The sequence below is a fragment of the Artibeus jamaicensis genome, unplaced genomic scaffold (assembly GCF_021234435.1).
Source record: "Artibeus jamaicensis isolate MK-2021 breed Jamaican fruit bat unplaced genomic scaffold, CSHL_Jam_final contig_456, whole genome shotgun sequence".
Lineage (NCBI taxonomy): Eukaryota > Metazoa > Chordata > Mammalia > Chiroptera > Phyllostomidae > Artibeus > Artibeus jamaicensis.
In genome coordinates this window covers 7,602,879-7,620,141 of record NW_026521839.1, presented here as the reverse complement: position 1 = coordinate 7,620,141, position 17,263 = coordinate 7,602,879, and the positions used below count along the sequence as shown (strand labels likewise).

General features: G+C 37.7%; 1 protein-coding gene across 7 annotated transcripts in view; it reads right to left on the bottom strand.

Annotated features, from left to right (window-relative positions):
* Window positions 1-617: 617 nt before the first annotated feature.
* FAM13B (family with sequence similarity 13 member B) overlaps window positions 618-17,263 on the bottom strand; it is a 78,831-nt gene continuing 62,185 nt past the window's right edge. For all 7 annotated transcript variants that reach the window (XM_037147547.2, XM_053666451.1, XM_053666453.1 and 4 more), the window contains 9 exons: window positions 16,218-16,347; window positions 15,225-15,306; window positions 13,225-13,454; window positions 11,409-11,492; window positions 10,875-10,970; window positions 5,751-5,834; window positions 5,498-5,661; window positions 3,779-3,880; window positions 618-2,323 (listed from right to left, as the gene is read on the bottom strand). In XM_037147547.2, the coding sequence (XP_037003442.2) occupies window positions 2,200-2,323; window positions 3,779-3,880; window positions 5,498-5,661; window positions 5,751-5,834; window positions 10,875-10,970; window positions 11,409-11,492; window positions 13,225-13,454; window positions 15,225-15,306; window positions 16,218-16,347 (1,096 nt within the window). In that variant the 3' untranslated portion in view covers window positions 618-2,199. The remainder of the gene's footprint in view (window positions 2,324-3,778; window positions 3,881-5,497; window positions 5,662-5,750; window positions 5,835-10,874; window positions 10,971-11,408; window positions 11,493-13,224; window positions 13,455-15,224; window positions 15,307-16,217; window positions 16,348-17,263) is intronic.

Genomic DNA, 17,263 nt, shown 5'->3' with positions numbered 1-17,263 from the left:
GTTCTTTTATTATAAAAGTCTATACAATCAAGTGCCAGACACAGCAATGCAAATATACTGGTGGTCATATATATCTATATATATTGTCTGTATATAGATATACAGTTTTTACTTGTACCAAAGTAAAACTATCACAAACTGCCTAATTCTACTACCTACTGCTCAACTATGACACACAATACTGTCACACAGCGTAAGTGCTGCCATGCCACTTTCATCTATTCTATTCGCAGCCAAACATTAACAGTGGACAACCAACATCATGAAGCAGCTGTTAATTTTAAAATGAACCAGTCAGGCCACTGACTTATAAAAATATGGTACTCATATAGATTTAGCATTATAAAGAAGGAATATATTATTTAAACATTTAAATAGTGCATATGGACATTTTTGCATGTGGTATATAAAATAAAACATTCATATAAAACAATATACAGTGCACATTAAATTAGATGTTTGGATATACTCCTGTCAGGAGACTGACAGAAATTAACTAAACGTACACTGCATGATGGATTCAAATCAGAGTAATCTTTTGGCATTTTCAATTTCACTTTTCTAGGTATACATTATAAATAACCTAGCTGTAGCAAAAGTAAACCACACGAAAAAGGTTGGATTTAGTGCTTTATTCCCCAACTACATGATCACTACCAATGAATATTCCCTCCCCACAAAAAAGGCATTGCACACACGGGTGAAATGTGAAGTACTAGAAATGCTACTTATTAAGCTACTTCATATGCTTACTATGTAACAGCCAGAAGTCTGAGGTTCATGCTCCCCCCGCCCCCATCTTATTAAAGAATGTTGCAAAAGTCCATTTTGTATGGAACAAATTGTTAACATTAGCTTGTTAAGAAAACCATGCATGAGTCATTGCATGCAAAACATGGGCACAATCAAAGTGAAACACTCATCAATCCAACAAAGCACCAGGAAAAAAGTAATACTTAGATTAAGCCTGACTAAAATATGCTATTAACGCCTGTTATGTTGTTAGCATAGAGTCACCGTTCTGTGAAAACGGTTAGCAAAATGATACCAGGAGAGAACCTGAAAACACACCATGCAAAGCCAAAGAAAAAAAGATCTGCTTACAGTACATGACAAGGGGCATACCACTACACATCCTGTGACCAGCTGCTTTAAACAGCCTGTGACCAGGTAAAAGGTGGTCCCTCTAAAAGATGTTTTATGGATTTTGCTGATTAAGAGAAAAGAAAAAGATGTACCCCCACCCCCCGGAAGGTATACATAAAAATACAGTGATATAGCCCTTGTTCAGAATAGATTTCTTCAGGCATAATCATTCTTCTGCCAGTGTAGGCCCCATTTGATCGAACACACAAATCTGAGTCCCATCAGAGTGCCTACATACTGACATAGCTATGCATTACTGGAGGTGGGTAGGGCAAAAAAAAAAAAAAAATGGAGGAAATGATCCAGACAAAGTACATCACCACCAACTGATAAACAGTGAATAAGAAAGCAAACAGTAACAAATCCCATAGGCAGCATGTGGTATGATTCAGTTCTGTGTGTTATGTGTGAAGTGTGTTTTCACTACAGAAATAAGGAAGGTCACTTTTTGGTCTACCTTCTATTATCTTGAGCCAGGAACTGTGTGACCACTAAATTGCAAAATTTTGCTAACATACTACCTGTGAAAAAGTGTCACTTTGAGAATTAAACAGAAATGTGTTCCACAATAGGACTTGAAATTTCCGTTGATTTTGGTTTTCTAGGAAAACATAGAACATAGTTGCATATGTGCACATTTATAGGCTTTTCTTTCATATTTTCAGTCATTCTGTAAGAAAAAGGCAACCGAAGAATTCAATGTGAAGATTTTCCTCTTAATTTTCTTCAGTAATGACAAAATAATAAAGTTGGAAATAACAAAAAGCTTATACTTCCAAAGTTCTTGAAGTTGAAAGGATAAAATACTAGTCTTTTGTTAACAGGATGTATCTGTGGTACAAAACAATGAAGAAAACTGGATGTTTGTTAAAGGTGGAGAGGACAGTCTGTGGTTAATACGGACCATGTGCTCCCTAGAGAGGGTCTACTTACCCCCCATTTCTCTAGTGGTGCCACAACCAAGTTACAAAATGAACTCAAGTACCAGCCAAGTACACACGATGATAGCTTAAGGGAATACAACTGATTTTATGATGTTTCAAGGAGCATATTTTATATGGATTTTGAAGAATCTTGTTTGCTGATAAGAACTTCAAGAAGCCTAAGCTTGGCTTTAATTTTCTTGTACTCCCTGTATTCCTCAAGCACTGGGACACGATCCTCTTTCTGGGCATTCCTAGGGGAGAAAATAAAATGTGTAATAGTCTAGAGATCATCTGGAAAATAAAGTATCAGAAGTTGTCCTAATGTGAGACAATGTTACCAAATATAAATTCAAATGTTTAAAATTGTTCTTTAAGAATGTTAAACTAATTCCCACCATCTCCAAGAAACATTCCTGAACTACTCCTATTTTTGATGAATTTCTCTACCGACAGATTAAATGGTACTATACTTATCAATGACCACTGCAGATAACTAGAGGTAATATTTCAATAAGACATTCACTGCTAGACTCTATCAGGTCTGTGGATACATATTAAGTGCTAGAGAGCTACATTGAGTCAGTTCATACATTAACTGTAGCTTCAGTGAGTTGTGAAAGTAAACCATCTTACCTGTGGTAGCAAATATGTAGTTTCCTCATTTTGTATTACTAATGACCCAATGCAATTCAGTTTAATCATTAGGTAAAGCATCAAACCATCCTAAGTAGTATAATTATAAGAAAAGTTTTCTTCCAATAAGACAAAGAATTAGAAGGTACTTGAAAAACCCATTCCTGTACTTGAGATTTTTTTAAACCATTTTTGCCAACCTATACAGAGGACTCAATAGCTACTGGCTGATAACACCACCCAGTTACAGGGAAAAGCTTTTCTGATACCTGAGATAACCCTCAATTCTGGCTATCTTTTGCATTAGAATGTATTTTTATTTTAAAAAGAGCTAACCAGGTCAACTGTGCATGATGCAGTTAGATAAAGACAATCTGTTATACTGTATTATAGGAGCCACATGACTGCCACCGTGTTACCTTGGAAATATGCAGCGTAAGCAACAATGGTCTTAATATAAGAATCCAAACTAACTAAATATACAAATAATGTTATGGGACCCTTTCTAAAATGAGAAACATTTCACAAACACTCCCCAAAGAATGAGGATATAGTGTAAAAGAACAAAAAATAGTTGCCACTCAACCAAGCCTTCCTAGGACGACAACCTTGGATTATTTTATCAGATGTTGTTTAACTCCAGCTCCAACTTCTCTTGCCATTAATAGCAGGGCTTCAACATACAAAATAATGTTTTTACTTTTATTTTCAATGCTAATATCCTTATATGCACAATTTATTTCTGTGTGTGTGTGTATATATATATATATATATATATATATATATATGTTGATGTTGTTTTTAAGATGTTGTTTATTTATCTTTGGAAGGGGAAGGGAAGGAGAGAGGGAGAAAAATATCAACACATGGTTTCCTCTAGTGCATCCCCTGCTGGGAACTGGCCTGCAACCTAGGCATATGCCCTGACTGGGAATCGAACCGCCATCCTTTGGTTCACAGGCCTGCGCTCAATCCACTGAACTACACCAGTCAGGGCTTCCTATATATTTTAACATATGGGCACTTCTGAGTTTAAGGAAAAAGAGGATTCAGTTTCGTGATGCTCAACAAACCTTCCGTTTTGTTGATAAAATGCTTCTTCAAAATCCCGCAATGTTTTACGTAGTTTCTTTTTTTCAGCTCTGGCTTTCCAAAGTTGTTCCAGTAATTCAGGCCTAAAATTGAAATAGGAAGAAAACCTTATTGAAAGGACATTGTTGATCCATTATGTTATTAACAGTGGTTTCCGAACCCTGGGGGCAAACAAAAGTCACCTGGAAAACTTTTAAACTACACCAACGCCTAAGGTCCACCTCAGACCAACTAAATCAGAACAGCTGCCAGCAGGGCTCTGCAGCAGTACTTTAAAGTAACAACAACTTCCCAGGGGACCCTACAGTGAAGGCCTGAGAACGACGGACACACAGGGGTGCCCAACTCATTTTCACCAGGGACCACATCAGCCTTGTGGTTGCCTTCAAAGGGCTGAGTGTCATTTTAGGACTGTATAACTAGAATTACTCCTTAACTAGGGGCAAGGAGCTCGGTGCTGCTGTCGGGTAGAAATAAGGTGCCAGGCCAGATAAAACAAGGTGGACGGTCTGATTCAGCCCCTTGTGATTGCCACCTGTGCCATATCAGGTACAGAAGCTGATAGAGAACATGAATGATAACTCTCTGCTGGTTCCTGTACTTTGTTATGCAGCAAATATAGAGTTTTAGTTTTTAAAATTTTCAAAACACATTGTTTTATTTTTTTCTATTTTTTATTTTTTTAATTTTTAAATATTTTATTTATTTATCTTTAGAGGGGAGGGGAAGGGAAGGAAAGAGGGAGAGAAACATCAATGTATGGTTGCCTTTCGTGGGTCCCCTGCTGGGAACTGGCCTGCAACCCAGGCATGTGCCCTGACTGGGAATTGAACTGCGATTGTTTGGTTCACAGGCCTGCACTCAATCCACTGAGCTACACCAGCCAGGGCCACATTGTTTTATTTTAAAAATGTGGATTAAGCAAGATGTACTTATAAATCACATTTTTTTAAAAAAAGGGTATACCTCTTGAGCACTGTATCAATTCCAAGTGCTTGATTATTTAACATTAATTTTTTTAAATTTCTTGGAACTTAAAAAAAATTTATTTATACTTTATTTCTTTATCTTTAGAAGGGAAGAAAAGGAGAGAGGGAGAGAAATATCAATATATGGTTGCCTCTCTTGTGTCCCCAGCTGGGAACTGGCCCCTGCTGGGAACTGGCCTGCAACCCAGGCATGTGCCCTGACTGGGAATCGAACCGCCATCCTTTGGTTCACAGGCCTGCGCTCAATCCACTGAACTACACCAGTCAGGGCTAAACATTAATTTTTTTAAGATTTCATTTATTTTTAGAAAGAGGGAGAGGGAGGGAGAGGGAGGGAGAGGGAGGGAGAGGGAGGGAGAGGGAGGGAGAGGGAGGGAGAGGAGGGAGAGGGGGGGAGGGGGGGAGGGTGGAGAGGGGGGGGGAGGGAGGGGAGGGAGAGGGAGGGAGAGGAAGGGAGAGGGAGGGAGAGGGATGGAGAGAAACATCAATGTGAGAAAGAAACATTGATCAGTTGCCTCTTACACACTCCCAACCTGTGACCTGGCCCACAACCTGGGCATGTGCCTTGATCTGGAATCCAACCAGAGACCTTTTGCTTTGCAGGATGCCACCCAAACAATTCAGCCACACTGGTCAGAGCTTAACATTAAATTTCTTGACATGTAACTTTTATTATACAAATAGGCTAAAATCACAAACTAGCCTACATACATAGATGCTGCTCGAGTACTTGACAATCGGAGATCCAGAGCCAGTTTTTCTTGACTTTCCTCAACATCAGATTCTGAGTTTTCTAATGAAGACTGTGCCTGTACAGCAGTTTTCAAGATATCAGTTAACTCAGGAGACAGGCTAACACCATCTTCTTCTTCTTCCTGAAAAGATATTGAAACAAAGAATCACACACTCCATAACTTTCAACTTCTCCTTTAAAAAGGAGATCAGAGAATAATTTAAGGATCACCTTGATTTCTTCAAAAAAGTGTGCAGTTTCTCCTTCTATGATTGGCTGTAACATCTGACCCCTTCTCTTGATGGATGGCGATCCCTGTAACAACCAATATAGAAATGGTTTACATTTTAAGTATTTAAAGTAACGAAACTTCATCTTACTGACACCAAACTTTATTTTCAAAATGCAAATCATTTATGCTATAAATTATTTAGAAATTTCTGGGTTAAATTTTTTTATTTTTAATGTATTTTACTGATTATGCCATTACAGTTGTCCCATCCCCCCCTTTATTCCCTCCCCCCCCGCTCCACCCTGCACACCCCTCCCCCATCCCTCCCTTTAGTTTATGTCCATGGGTCACAAGTTCTTTAGATTCTATTATTTCCCATACTATTCTTGCCCTTCCCCATATCTATTCTCTACCTACCATCCATACTTATTCTTTGTACCTTCTCCCCCCTTCTCCTCCTTCCACTTCCCTGTTGCTAACCCTCCATGGGATCTTCATTTCTATGGTTCTGCCCCTGATCTAGCTGTCCTCTTAGTTTGCTTTTGTTTTAGGTGTGGCTATTAATAACTGTAAGTTTGCTGTCCTTTCGCTGTTCATGTTTTTTATCTTCTTTTTCCTAGATGAGTCCCTTTAACATTTCATATAATAAAGGCTTGGTGATGATGAACTCCTTGAACTTGACCTTATCTGAGAAGCATTTTATCTGCTCTTCCATTCTAAAGGAAAGCTTTGCTGGATAGAGCAATCTTGGTTGTAGGTCTTTGGTTTTCATGACTTGGAATACTTCTTTCCAGCCCCTTCTTGCCTGTAAGGTCTCTTTTGAGAAATCAGCTGACAGTAGGTGACTGTCCCCTTAGCTCTTGCTGCTTCTAGGATTCTCTCCTTCATTTTAATCTTGGCTAATACAATGATGATGCGCCTAGGTGTGTCCCTTCTTGGGTCCAACTTCTTTGGGACTCTGAGCTTCCTGGATTTCCTGGAAGTCTATTTCCTTTGCCAGGTTGGGGAAGTTCTCCTTTATTATTTGTTCAAATAAGTTTTCCACTTGTGGCTGTTCCTCTTCCCCTTCTGGCACCCCTATAATTCGGATGTTGGAACATTTAAAGATGTCCTGGAGGTTCCTGAGCCTCTCCTCATTTTTCTGAATTCTTGTTTCTTCATTCTTTTCTGTCTGGTCATTTTTTTCTTCCTTCTGGTCCACTCCCTTCATTTGAGTCCCAGTTTTCCTTCCATCACTATTGTTTCCCTGTGCATTTCCCTTCATTTCAATTAGTGTCGCCTTCATTTGTTCCTCTAATTTGTGACTAAAATCAATCAGTTCTGTGAACAACCTAATCACCAGTGTTTTGAACTGTGCATCTGATAGGTTGGCTATCTCTTGGTTGTTTAAATGTATTGGCTCTGGGGTTTTGATTTGTTCTTCCATTTGAGCCATAATGTTTTGGTCTGTCCACACCTGTTATGTATGAGGGGCGGAGCCTTAGGTGTTCACCAGGGCAGGGTGACCCAGTCACTGGGTTGTGACACTGTATGTGGGGGCAGGGTCAGAGAGGGGCAATGGTGTCTGTTTGTGCTCGCTCTCGTTCTCTCTCTCTCTCTCTCTCTCTCTCTCTCTCTCTCTCTCTCGGATTTCGGTCCCCTCTGCTGCTTCCCGCAAGCAAACCAGGCCCCCCTGGTGCTGGCTCCCGGGTGTGTGGGCCCGTGCACCCTCCAGGACCCTGTGGGTCTCTTCAACAAACTCTCTGTGAGCCTGGGAGCTTCTCCCAGGACCTCGACCCTGAAAGTTTTCCCAGTTGGTCTTTTAGGCTTTAATTCCCGTTGCTGGGGCCCTAGCCTGCATGGTCTGTTTCACTGCTTGCTCCTTTGCCTGGTTTATCTGAGTGTGAATGTGTGACCGCAGTCAGCCAGCCACCTGGCGCCCCCACTGGGTCTGCCTCTTGCCACCTCATGCCTGGGATCTGACAATTGCTGCCTGTACTCCTGGGTCAGTCTGGCCACTTTTTCCTGCACAACCCTGCTCCACTAGTTGCTGACTCTGCCCCTCTTACCGGTCTGGCTGAATGGTTTATTGTTGTCCTACTTTGGTAGGGTTCAATTTTCTGTGCTTTGGTTGCGTTTTAGTTACTAAAACTTTGCTGTCTTTAAACTTAGTTGTGCGAGGAGGTAGTGTTTCCACCTACGCCTCCATCTTGGCCAGAAGTCAAATTTTTTTCTTACATGTATTTTCTAGTTATCGTATTTTGCCATGTAAAATAGCACTTTTTTGCCCAAATTTTAGAGGGAAAAGTAAGGACGCATATTATACTTGGGTAGTACTAATTCCTTATCTATATAAATATTTTTAATTCTTTTACTTATGCTTGTGCATTAAAAGTGTAACTCTAGAAAGCAATAACAATACCCATATGCAAAATAATATTCTGGATTACAATAATCAGGTTTTGTTTCTAAATATAAATAAAAAATTGAATTAAAATATAAAGTGAAATATTTCTTCTCCTGAAAGTTTGGGCCAAAAAAACATGGGTGCGCACTATACACAAGAGCATGTTATACACAGAAAAATATGGTACGTATACACAAAAGTGAAAATGACATTTTAAGTCAAGATAATTCTAAAAGAGCTTATTCAGAAAATATTTTTAAAATTCTAAATAAAAGAACACATGACAATATAAGTTAAAGCATTTTACTTTTTAACAACAGCTGTGAACCACTTTGGTCTAAGGACCACTTTATACTCCTTTTTAAAAAGTAACAGCTTCATTGAGATATAATTCGCATACCATAAAATTCACTCTTTTAAAATACACAATTTAGTGAGATTCAGTATATTCCCAAGTTGTACAACCATCACCACTATCTAATTCCAGAAGATTTCATCACACACACACACCTCCAAAACCCCGCTAATTTATCAGCTGTTATTCACACGCCCTCTCCTGCAACCCTAGGCAAACAATAATCTACTTTCTGTATCTATGAACTGGCTTATTCTGGATATTTCATATAAATGGAATCATATAATACATGGCCTTTTGTGTTGGCTTCTTTCATTTTGCATAAATATTTTTTCAAGGTTCATCCATGTTGTAGTATGTATGAAAACCTCATTCTTTTTTATGGCTGAATAACATTCCACTAGATGGATACACTACTTTTGTTTATCCATCAGTCACTGGACATTTGGGTTGTTTCTACATTTTGTCTGTTATGAATAACGCAGCTATAAATATTTGTGTAAAAATTTTTGTATAGACATGTTTTCAGTTCTCTAAGAGAATTTACCATAAACATATGGTAATTCTATGTTTAACCTTTTGAGAAACTGTCAAACTGTTTTTCAAAGTCGTTGCAATATTTATTTTCACCAGCATTAATTTCACCAGCAAATAATTGATTGTTATTATTTTTTTTTATTATAACAGTGGGTATAAAGTAGTATCTGAATGTGGTTTTTATTTGCATTTCCTAATGACTAATGATCCTGAACATCTTTTCATGTGCTTAATGTCCATTTCTATATCTTCTCTGAAGAAATGTCCATTCAAATCCTTCACCATTTTTTAAAGTGGGTTATCTTTTTATGATCGAATTATAAGAGCTCTTTATATATTTATATGCAGTCCCTTATTAGATACATGATTTGCAAACATTTTCTCCCATTTTGCAGGCTGTCTTTTCCCTTTAGTGGCCTTTGATGCACAAAAGAGTTTAATTTGCATGAATCCCAATTCATATTTTTCTTTTGTCACTACAGTTTTGGTGTCATAGCCAAGAAAATATTGCCCAATTCAAGATCAAAAAGATTTTCCTTTACTTCCTGAAAGTTTTACAGTTTCAGCTCTTAAACTTAGTTCTATAATCCATTTAAAGATAAATTTTGTGAGGTAAGAATCTTAAGTTTATCTTATTTTTGCATGTGGATATCCAGTTATCTGAACACTATTTGCTGAAAAACCATTCTTTCGTACTAAATTGTCTTAGCTTAACTTTTAGACTGCAAATTTCTTCTTACCACAGTCATATTTAGGAGTCCTTAAGATCTAAAAATGCTTCCTACAGACTCAGTTTTTAAAAACAAACTTGTGGAATTCAAACATGGTTTTTATAAATTCAAAGACTATACAGACTATTATGGAATTATGAAAAATGTCAGTGACACACAAAAATACCTTGTCATCAAAGGATATAATCTGTATTAAATAAACCTTTATGTGCAAAGAACATAAACTCTACAGGCTTTTTTTCCTTGTTCAAAAAAAACTGAGATGACCAACTAAAAAATGGCCACATAAAAAAGAATCGGTTTATGTGAGTGCTAAATAAGAAGTGCTCACAAGGCCAACATGTACCTTCTAATGAGCAGTCAGATGGTGAAAGCCCGAAGGAAACAAACCCCATGCAAGTGACTGTCAACACCAAAACTGGCCTGCAAGCCCACACACCCTTCCAAGTTCCAGTAAGTTAACTCCTATGAGCTGATGCAAAATGGGCTACATTCTGTTTTCTACTTGAGCCTGAGAACAACCTAGAGCCACACTATCCAATGGTTATTTTGGGGATAGCACTTTATTTGTACACATGTATTAGAGTTTCCTTTTTCTCTAAAAATGTACACAAATATGAATAAGCATTATTTTAAAGGACTTTTTCACTTAAAAATACAAACTTGAAAAAAAATCAGTTGACAGATTATTCTGCAAATAAGTAAATATAATCATGATGACCATCGCAAAACTAATGTTAATTTGAAAGACATGAACTGAAATGGAAAACCAGGCAACAGTTTGAAATACAGATTTTTTTAATTCCACAAAGTAGGAGACTCTGGGCATATCATTACTGAGTCTCAGTTTTATCATCTGTGAAATAAGACTATCTTTTGTTACCTGTTGTGACTTGTCAGAATTTAATGACATAATCATACATAATAATGCTTTACAAAAATGACTAGGAGATAATAATAAGCACTTAATCCCCTGTTCTTCTAAAAGCAGTAACTTTACCTTACAGATACAATTCATGCTACCATGGCTGTGTCTTTCTCCCATATACCACCACAATTTTAAGAATAGGTCTTGGTAAAATTAACTAGATAAATATTTGCATGTTTTACTTACAAGGACAGGAATGATGCTAGCTCTTGTCAACATCTGTTTTACAAGTCTGTATCTATCATAGAGAGGTTTAACAATGTGCCTTTCTTCCTTGGTCACCTGCAGCAAAAAAAAATGGAAATTAACTAGTTGGTAAGAAACCAAAACAGTGGCAATATAATTTTCCCCCCAATTTTAAAGATACTATTTTAAATATATAGGCAATCTCCCAAATGGATGAAATAATCCTCTATGAAACAGCTCTGAAAATGTAGGCTACAAAAGTGATCTGTCCTTTTTTTTAAGATAAAAAATCTTTTTTAGGCCCTGGCTGGTATGGTTTAGTAGATTGAGCACCAGCCTGCAAACCAAAGGGTTGCCGATTCCATTCCCAGTCAGGGCACATGCCTGGGTTGTAGGCCAGGTCCCTAGTTGGGGGTTCATGAAAGGCAACTACACGTTGTTCCTCTCCCTCTCCTTCTCCCTCCCTTCCCCTCTGTCTAAAGATAAATAAATAAAATATTTTTTTAAAATCTTTTTTAGCAAGAGAGACATTACCGGCCTTCCATGTTGACTTTCATAGTAAAGAAGACTTTTCTGGAGAGATGTTTTCTCTTCTACCAAATGATCTTTTGTCATTTTCTAGGGAGGAGGAAAAAAAAAACACTCTCGTTTGCACCCTCATTACTGTTCTCACCCTCACAATGTAAATAATTAGGTTGAAAAGGCAGCCCATCACCACTCTAACCCAGGCCAGTAAAAACAGATCCTTTGTGGATTTGCAGGCAACATTTTCAGTCACCTGGAAAATCTGATCTTCTGATGTTTAGATACAAACCTCTTTGGTGGCTTGATTTTTATTTTATCTAAACAAGTTATGAATACCAGCTTAGTGATCTTAGGTAAGTTAGTGAACCTCTTTTTGTTCAATGTCCTAACCTGTATAAAAGGGGAAACTTCACCCTACCTGTTAGGCCTCATAATGAGTTAATATGTTGTAAAGGCACACAAAAATTTATTAATTTTGCATAGTCTTTGACATTATAACTATGATTTTGCATGTGTGGACACACACACACAAATACACATGCACATACGGTCTCGTAACACATTATTTCTCCTCAACTATTAACAAAATCTGGCAGCAGTACAGCAGAAAGAACATCAAAAAAAAAAGTCAAATTGTGATCCTCAACTTCTATTCTATGATCTCATCTGGCACTTCCTTTTCACAGCAGTGTTCTTCACATAACTTTGAGGCAAGACACGCCCAACTTATCTGCCCAGAGAACCTTCTGCTTTGTTCCACAGGACCTTTGAACACCTACATCTCAGTGAACCAATGTTCCACAGACTACCCTTTAACACTAGACCAAATAACTACTTATTCCAGAGCTAGATGGTATTACTGATTCTGTTTCTCACCAGAGTGAAATTACAGCCCCCAAAATCATTTAACAGATATCACTTTAGATTACATTCAGTAGAGGGCAGCTGGATGCAGACTCTGTTAAACACTATAATTTCAACCTCAAACTTGAAGCTAAAACCTAGCATAATGAATGTGAAAAAGCTAATATAAAAATGAATGTAAAACTAATTCAATCAAAATCTCTTCAAAGAAAGGGGGAGGCAGTGGGTCTAACACAAAATCAAAAGACAAGTTGGAGAAAAGGAGCAATCAGAATTTCTAATCTAGCTCAAAGGAAAGTGACTCCAATATTTAGACAAAAGAGGTGTACTCTATTGTCAAGATAAGAATTCACATCATTACCCCTCACTGCCTGTACAAGAGTTCACTTGAGACTATCTGCCTCTGTACTAGCCTGGTAAATCTCATCTGATAAATAATTTCTGCTGCCAAATGCTTTGACCAGAACTGCCCTAGGCATGAACTTTAGGGAATAATAGTTCCTTAAAAAAATTCATTCTTTTAATTGTGCTAGTATTTTAATAGACATAATCACATCCATGTAAGTTATAGGGCTGTCAAAGGGACTCAGGGGTAGAGTGCACCTACTAGTTGGGGCCAGGCATAAACTAAAAATTCAATAGGTTTAACTATTAAGATACAAAGTAAAAATTCAAACTGAGGCTGTTTCATGTTCTTTACACACTCATCTTGCACCTGCCTTCAATATAAACAAACAGATCAGTGTCCTAATGTTTTTAGCCTTATTATTGTGGCTCAGTCCCTGAATGACAGGATACTTCTGGTGTGCTAATAAAAATATGTTTCTGTATCTGCAGACTCGGGAAGCAGACTTGGGCCACCCAGACTACCCAGATATCTCCATGCCGCTATGGTAAATTACTTTGTTTCAGGGACTCTAAAGGCTAGTCTGGGCAAACACCATACACAGCTCAAGATTACTTTGACATCTTCTGGAAGACATCTCTCAACACGCTTTTCTTTCAGTCTTTTCAGAATAAGCTCAAGTGTTGCTTCCTTAGATGGCTTCTTCTCCTTATGAATGACCCTGGATTCATCTTCATTTTCTTCATCTTCATGGTCTAGAGAAGAGCCAAAGCTTTTTGGAAGAGTGTTACTACGTGGACGTGACTGAGGTACAAATTCTCCATCTGAGCTTCTATGTTTTGCATCTACCAGAACCAAGAGGAAAGATTAGTGATTTTAGCTAAAATGCAACTAGGTCAAAAGAATAAACTGTAAACAAGATATACAACAGGAAAAGATACATTTAATAGCACACAGGCTCTGATAATTCAAGATTACATGAAATGTTTAAATTCTGCATTTATATATAGCAAGAGAGCTACACTATTATTCTTACAAGCAGTATTCATAGAAAGCTTACTATCAAGTAAGATGCTGTGAGAAGGATTGGAGAAAGAAGCACGGTCTTTATTTTCATGGAGCATATAATTCAGAGAAGTAAAAAGAAAAACCAAGTAATCAAATTCATAAACAAAATGATTTCAAAGAGTGCTGAGCACTATATAAAGAAGACAAGACAGAATGTTATACAGTGCTGACAAGAAGAGACTTTTGTTTGTGAGTAGGACTGATAAGGAAGGCCTTTCTGAGATAGTGACATCCTAGTTGAACACACAATAAGGAGATAACCTGATAAGGAAGAGTTAGGGGATGAACATCCCTCCCCACCTGAAGCAACAGACAGTGCACAGGCCCTAAGTGTGGCATGTTTAAGGAACAGAAAATGAGAAAGTGGTAAAGGGAGCTCAGGGCAGAGTATGCAAGATCTTGAAAGTCATGGCAAGAAATCTGGACTTTAAGTGGGAAGGAACGCCCACTGAAGGGCTCTGAGCAAGACTAACAGTTTTTAAAATGATAATTCTAGCTGCTATGAAGAAAATGGACTACAGGTCAAATAAGAGTGAAAGAAAATTGAAAAATTAGTTGGAAATCCATTTTCCTTGTTTTTATGCCAACTTGCTTGGAAACTGGCATTAAACAAGGAAATGCTTAACAAAGCTACAGGAAACAATTCCAAAGAAAAGATAAGAGACTTAAAACTACAAGAATGTAAACTCAATGACAACAAACACTGTCTTGTTCACTGCTATAAACTCATATGTCTACAAATAGTTTACACTTAAATACTAGAAATCTGGTTGAATTCAAATAAATAGACCAAAATATGATGCTCTAGATTATACATCTATAATTGGTACAGATAAATTTTAATTACTTATTTTAAAACATGGTCACTGTAACACATACCAAGTAATTATACCTTAGCAACTGCTATACTGAGTTAAAATACAGTAACCAAATACCTAGACTTAATACTTACTATTCAGTCTTTGTGGTATAGTTATGATTAGATATTCTTACCAAAAACCAAAACTGCTTAATAAATGAAATATGTTTCAGATAAACTTAATAATACCACCAATACAATCTCGGGCATCTTTCAAATGAATAGTACTAATTTAAAAAAAAAAAAAAGTAAAAATGAAAATGAGGGGGGAAAAAAAAACCCAAAACAAAGACATTTGAATAATATAATACAGTGCCACAACTCATCATACTAATAAGAAAACTTTTACTTGACAGTGTCCAAGACTTAAAAGTACCAAAATTAGAACAGGCTGACAGTGACCAGAGGGGAGAGGGGAGAGGGGAGGGAATTTCAGAAGAAAAGAAGAAGGGCTTACAGGAACAAGTATAAAGGACACATGGACAAAACCAAGGTGGGCGAGGGTGGAAAGGGGAGGGAGTAAAAGGCAGAAAACTGTACCCAAACAATTATAAATAAATAAATAAATAAATAAATAAATACTTTATATGTGTTGTAAAAAACCAAAGCACCAAAATTATAATTCTAATAAATATTATGGAGAATATTTTTTAAATAAAAATATACTACAAAAGTAGATATTTTATACCTTTAATTTGCTTCCGCAGTTTGGTAAGCTCTGTCATCCATTTTAATACCTTTGGATTAGCTGCAATATCACTATATGAAGGCTGAAAAGTTAAGGAACAGAATCACTGTCACCTTTATGGTAAGCAATAGTTATGTTAATTTATGTCAAAGTTATATTTTACAGTTTCCACAGCAGAGATTTCACTCAATCCTCATTTCTGTCTTACCTTAAGTAGATATTAAGACAGGATATTAAGTAAAAGTCTCAGAGCAGGATTTAGCAACTGGAAGAAGCCAGATTTGAATATGGATCTTCTGAATGCTTGTATAGGACTATTTCCACTTCATTTTCTGATTATTAAATTATTAGCTTAAACTTATTGTTAAATTTAAATTATTTCTTAGTGTTATTACATTTTACATTTATATTATATTTTATTTTTTTAAAGATTTTATTTTTAGAGAAGGGAAGGGAGGGGAGGGAAATAGACAGGGAGAAAAACATCAACATGTGGTTGTCTCTCACGCACGCCCCACTACGGACCTGGCCTATAACCCAGGCTTGTACCCTGACTGGGAATAAAACCAGAGACCCTTTGGATTGTAGGCTGGCACTCAATCCACTAAGCCACGCCAGCCAAGGCAAATATTATTATTTAAAATTATTAAATTAAACTCTTTTCTCCACCTCTTACCCTTCATACTTGTGGTTTTTAAGGGAGTGCCAAAGTAGCATTAATGTAATTTATAAATGTAAAGTATTCACTTTAAAAATCCTACAAGCTGTTATGCCAATGGAGACATGAAGAAAGGATGGCAAGAACACCAGTACGAAATGCAGAAGGCCAAGGATCTATAGAACCTCAGACGTGTATGATCACTACTTCTCTGGACATCTCAGATTATTAGTTCTTGCTCCCAGGAAAGAGATGGACTGACAAATCCTCTCCAAAGAGCCTCCTCTTCCCAGTTTCAACAGATTTACCTCATGCTGGCAATACTACAAACTTACCTTGCTATTTCGTTCCCTTTCAAATTGTTCTTCAAATTGTCTGATTTTTTTCTGAAGTTTTTTGACCAACTGATATGGTGTTCTGTCTTCTCTTTTTTCATCTTTTGAACTAAAGGATGATCTTCGAATCCTGAATTAAAACAAGAGGCAAACAGTATATGTTAAATTTCCAAGTTATCAACAGCGTATCTCTTATTGCCCTGATTTAACATGATACTATTACCAAGAAGTATATCCCTAACATTAAAACACAGTCATAAAAAAGAAACTTATGCCACAAAATTAGCTAACACAAGTGCTACTGAAAACAATTTGGAATCATTCAGAAGTTGTTTGGGCAGTGCAGAGCACTCTGTGCTCAAATTGCAAAGTTAAGTTTCTGACATTAAGAATCAATTTAATTGAAAGTTTTGACAACAGACGTCTGGCCAAGATGGAGGTGTAGGTAGAAACACTGTATGTACCTCCTCGCACAACTAAGTTTAAAGACAGCAAAGTTTTAGTAACTAAAACACAACCAAAGCACAGAAAATTGAACCCTACCAAAGTAGGACAACAATAAACCATTCAGCCAGACCGGTAAGAGGGGCAGAGTCAGCAACTAGTGGAGCAGGGTTGTGCAGGAAAAAGTGGCCAGACTGACCCAGGAGTACAGGCAGCAATTGTCAGATCCCAGGCGTGAGGTGGCAAGAGGCAGACCCAGTGGGGGCGCCAGGTGGCTGGCTGACTGCGGTCACACATTCACACTCAGATAAACCAGGCAAAGGAGCAAGCAGTGAAACAGACCATGCAGGCTAGGGCCCCAGCAACGGGAATTAAAGCCTAAAAGACCAATTGGGAAAACTTTCAGGGTCGAGGTCCTGGGAGAAGCTCCCAGGCTCACAGAGAGTTTGTTGAAGAGACCCACAGGGTCCTGGAGGGTGCACGGGCCCACACACCCAGGAGCCAGCACCAGGGGGGCCTGGTTTGCTTGCAGGAAGCAGCAGAGGGGACCAAAATCCGAGAGAGAGAGAGAGAGAACGAGAGCGAGCACAAACAGACACCAT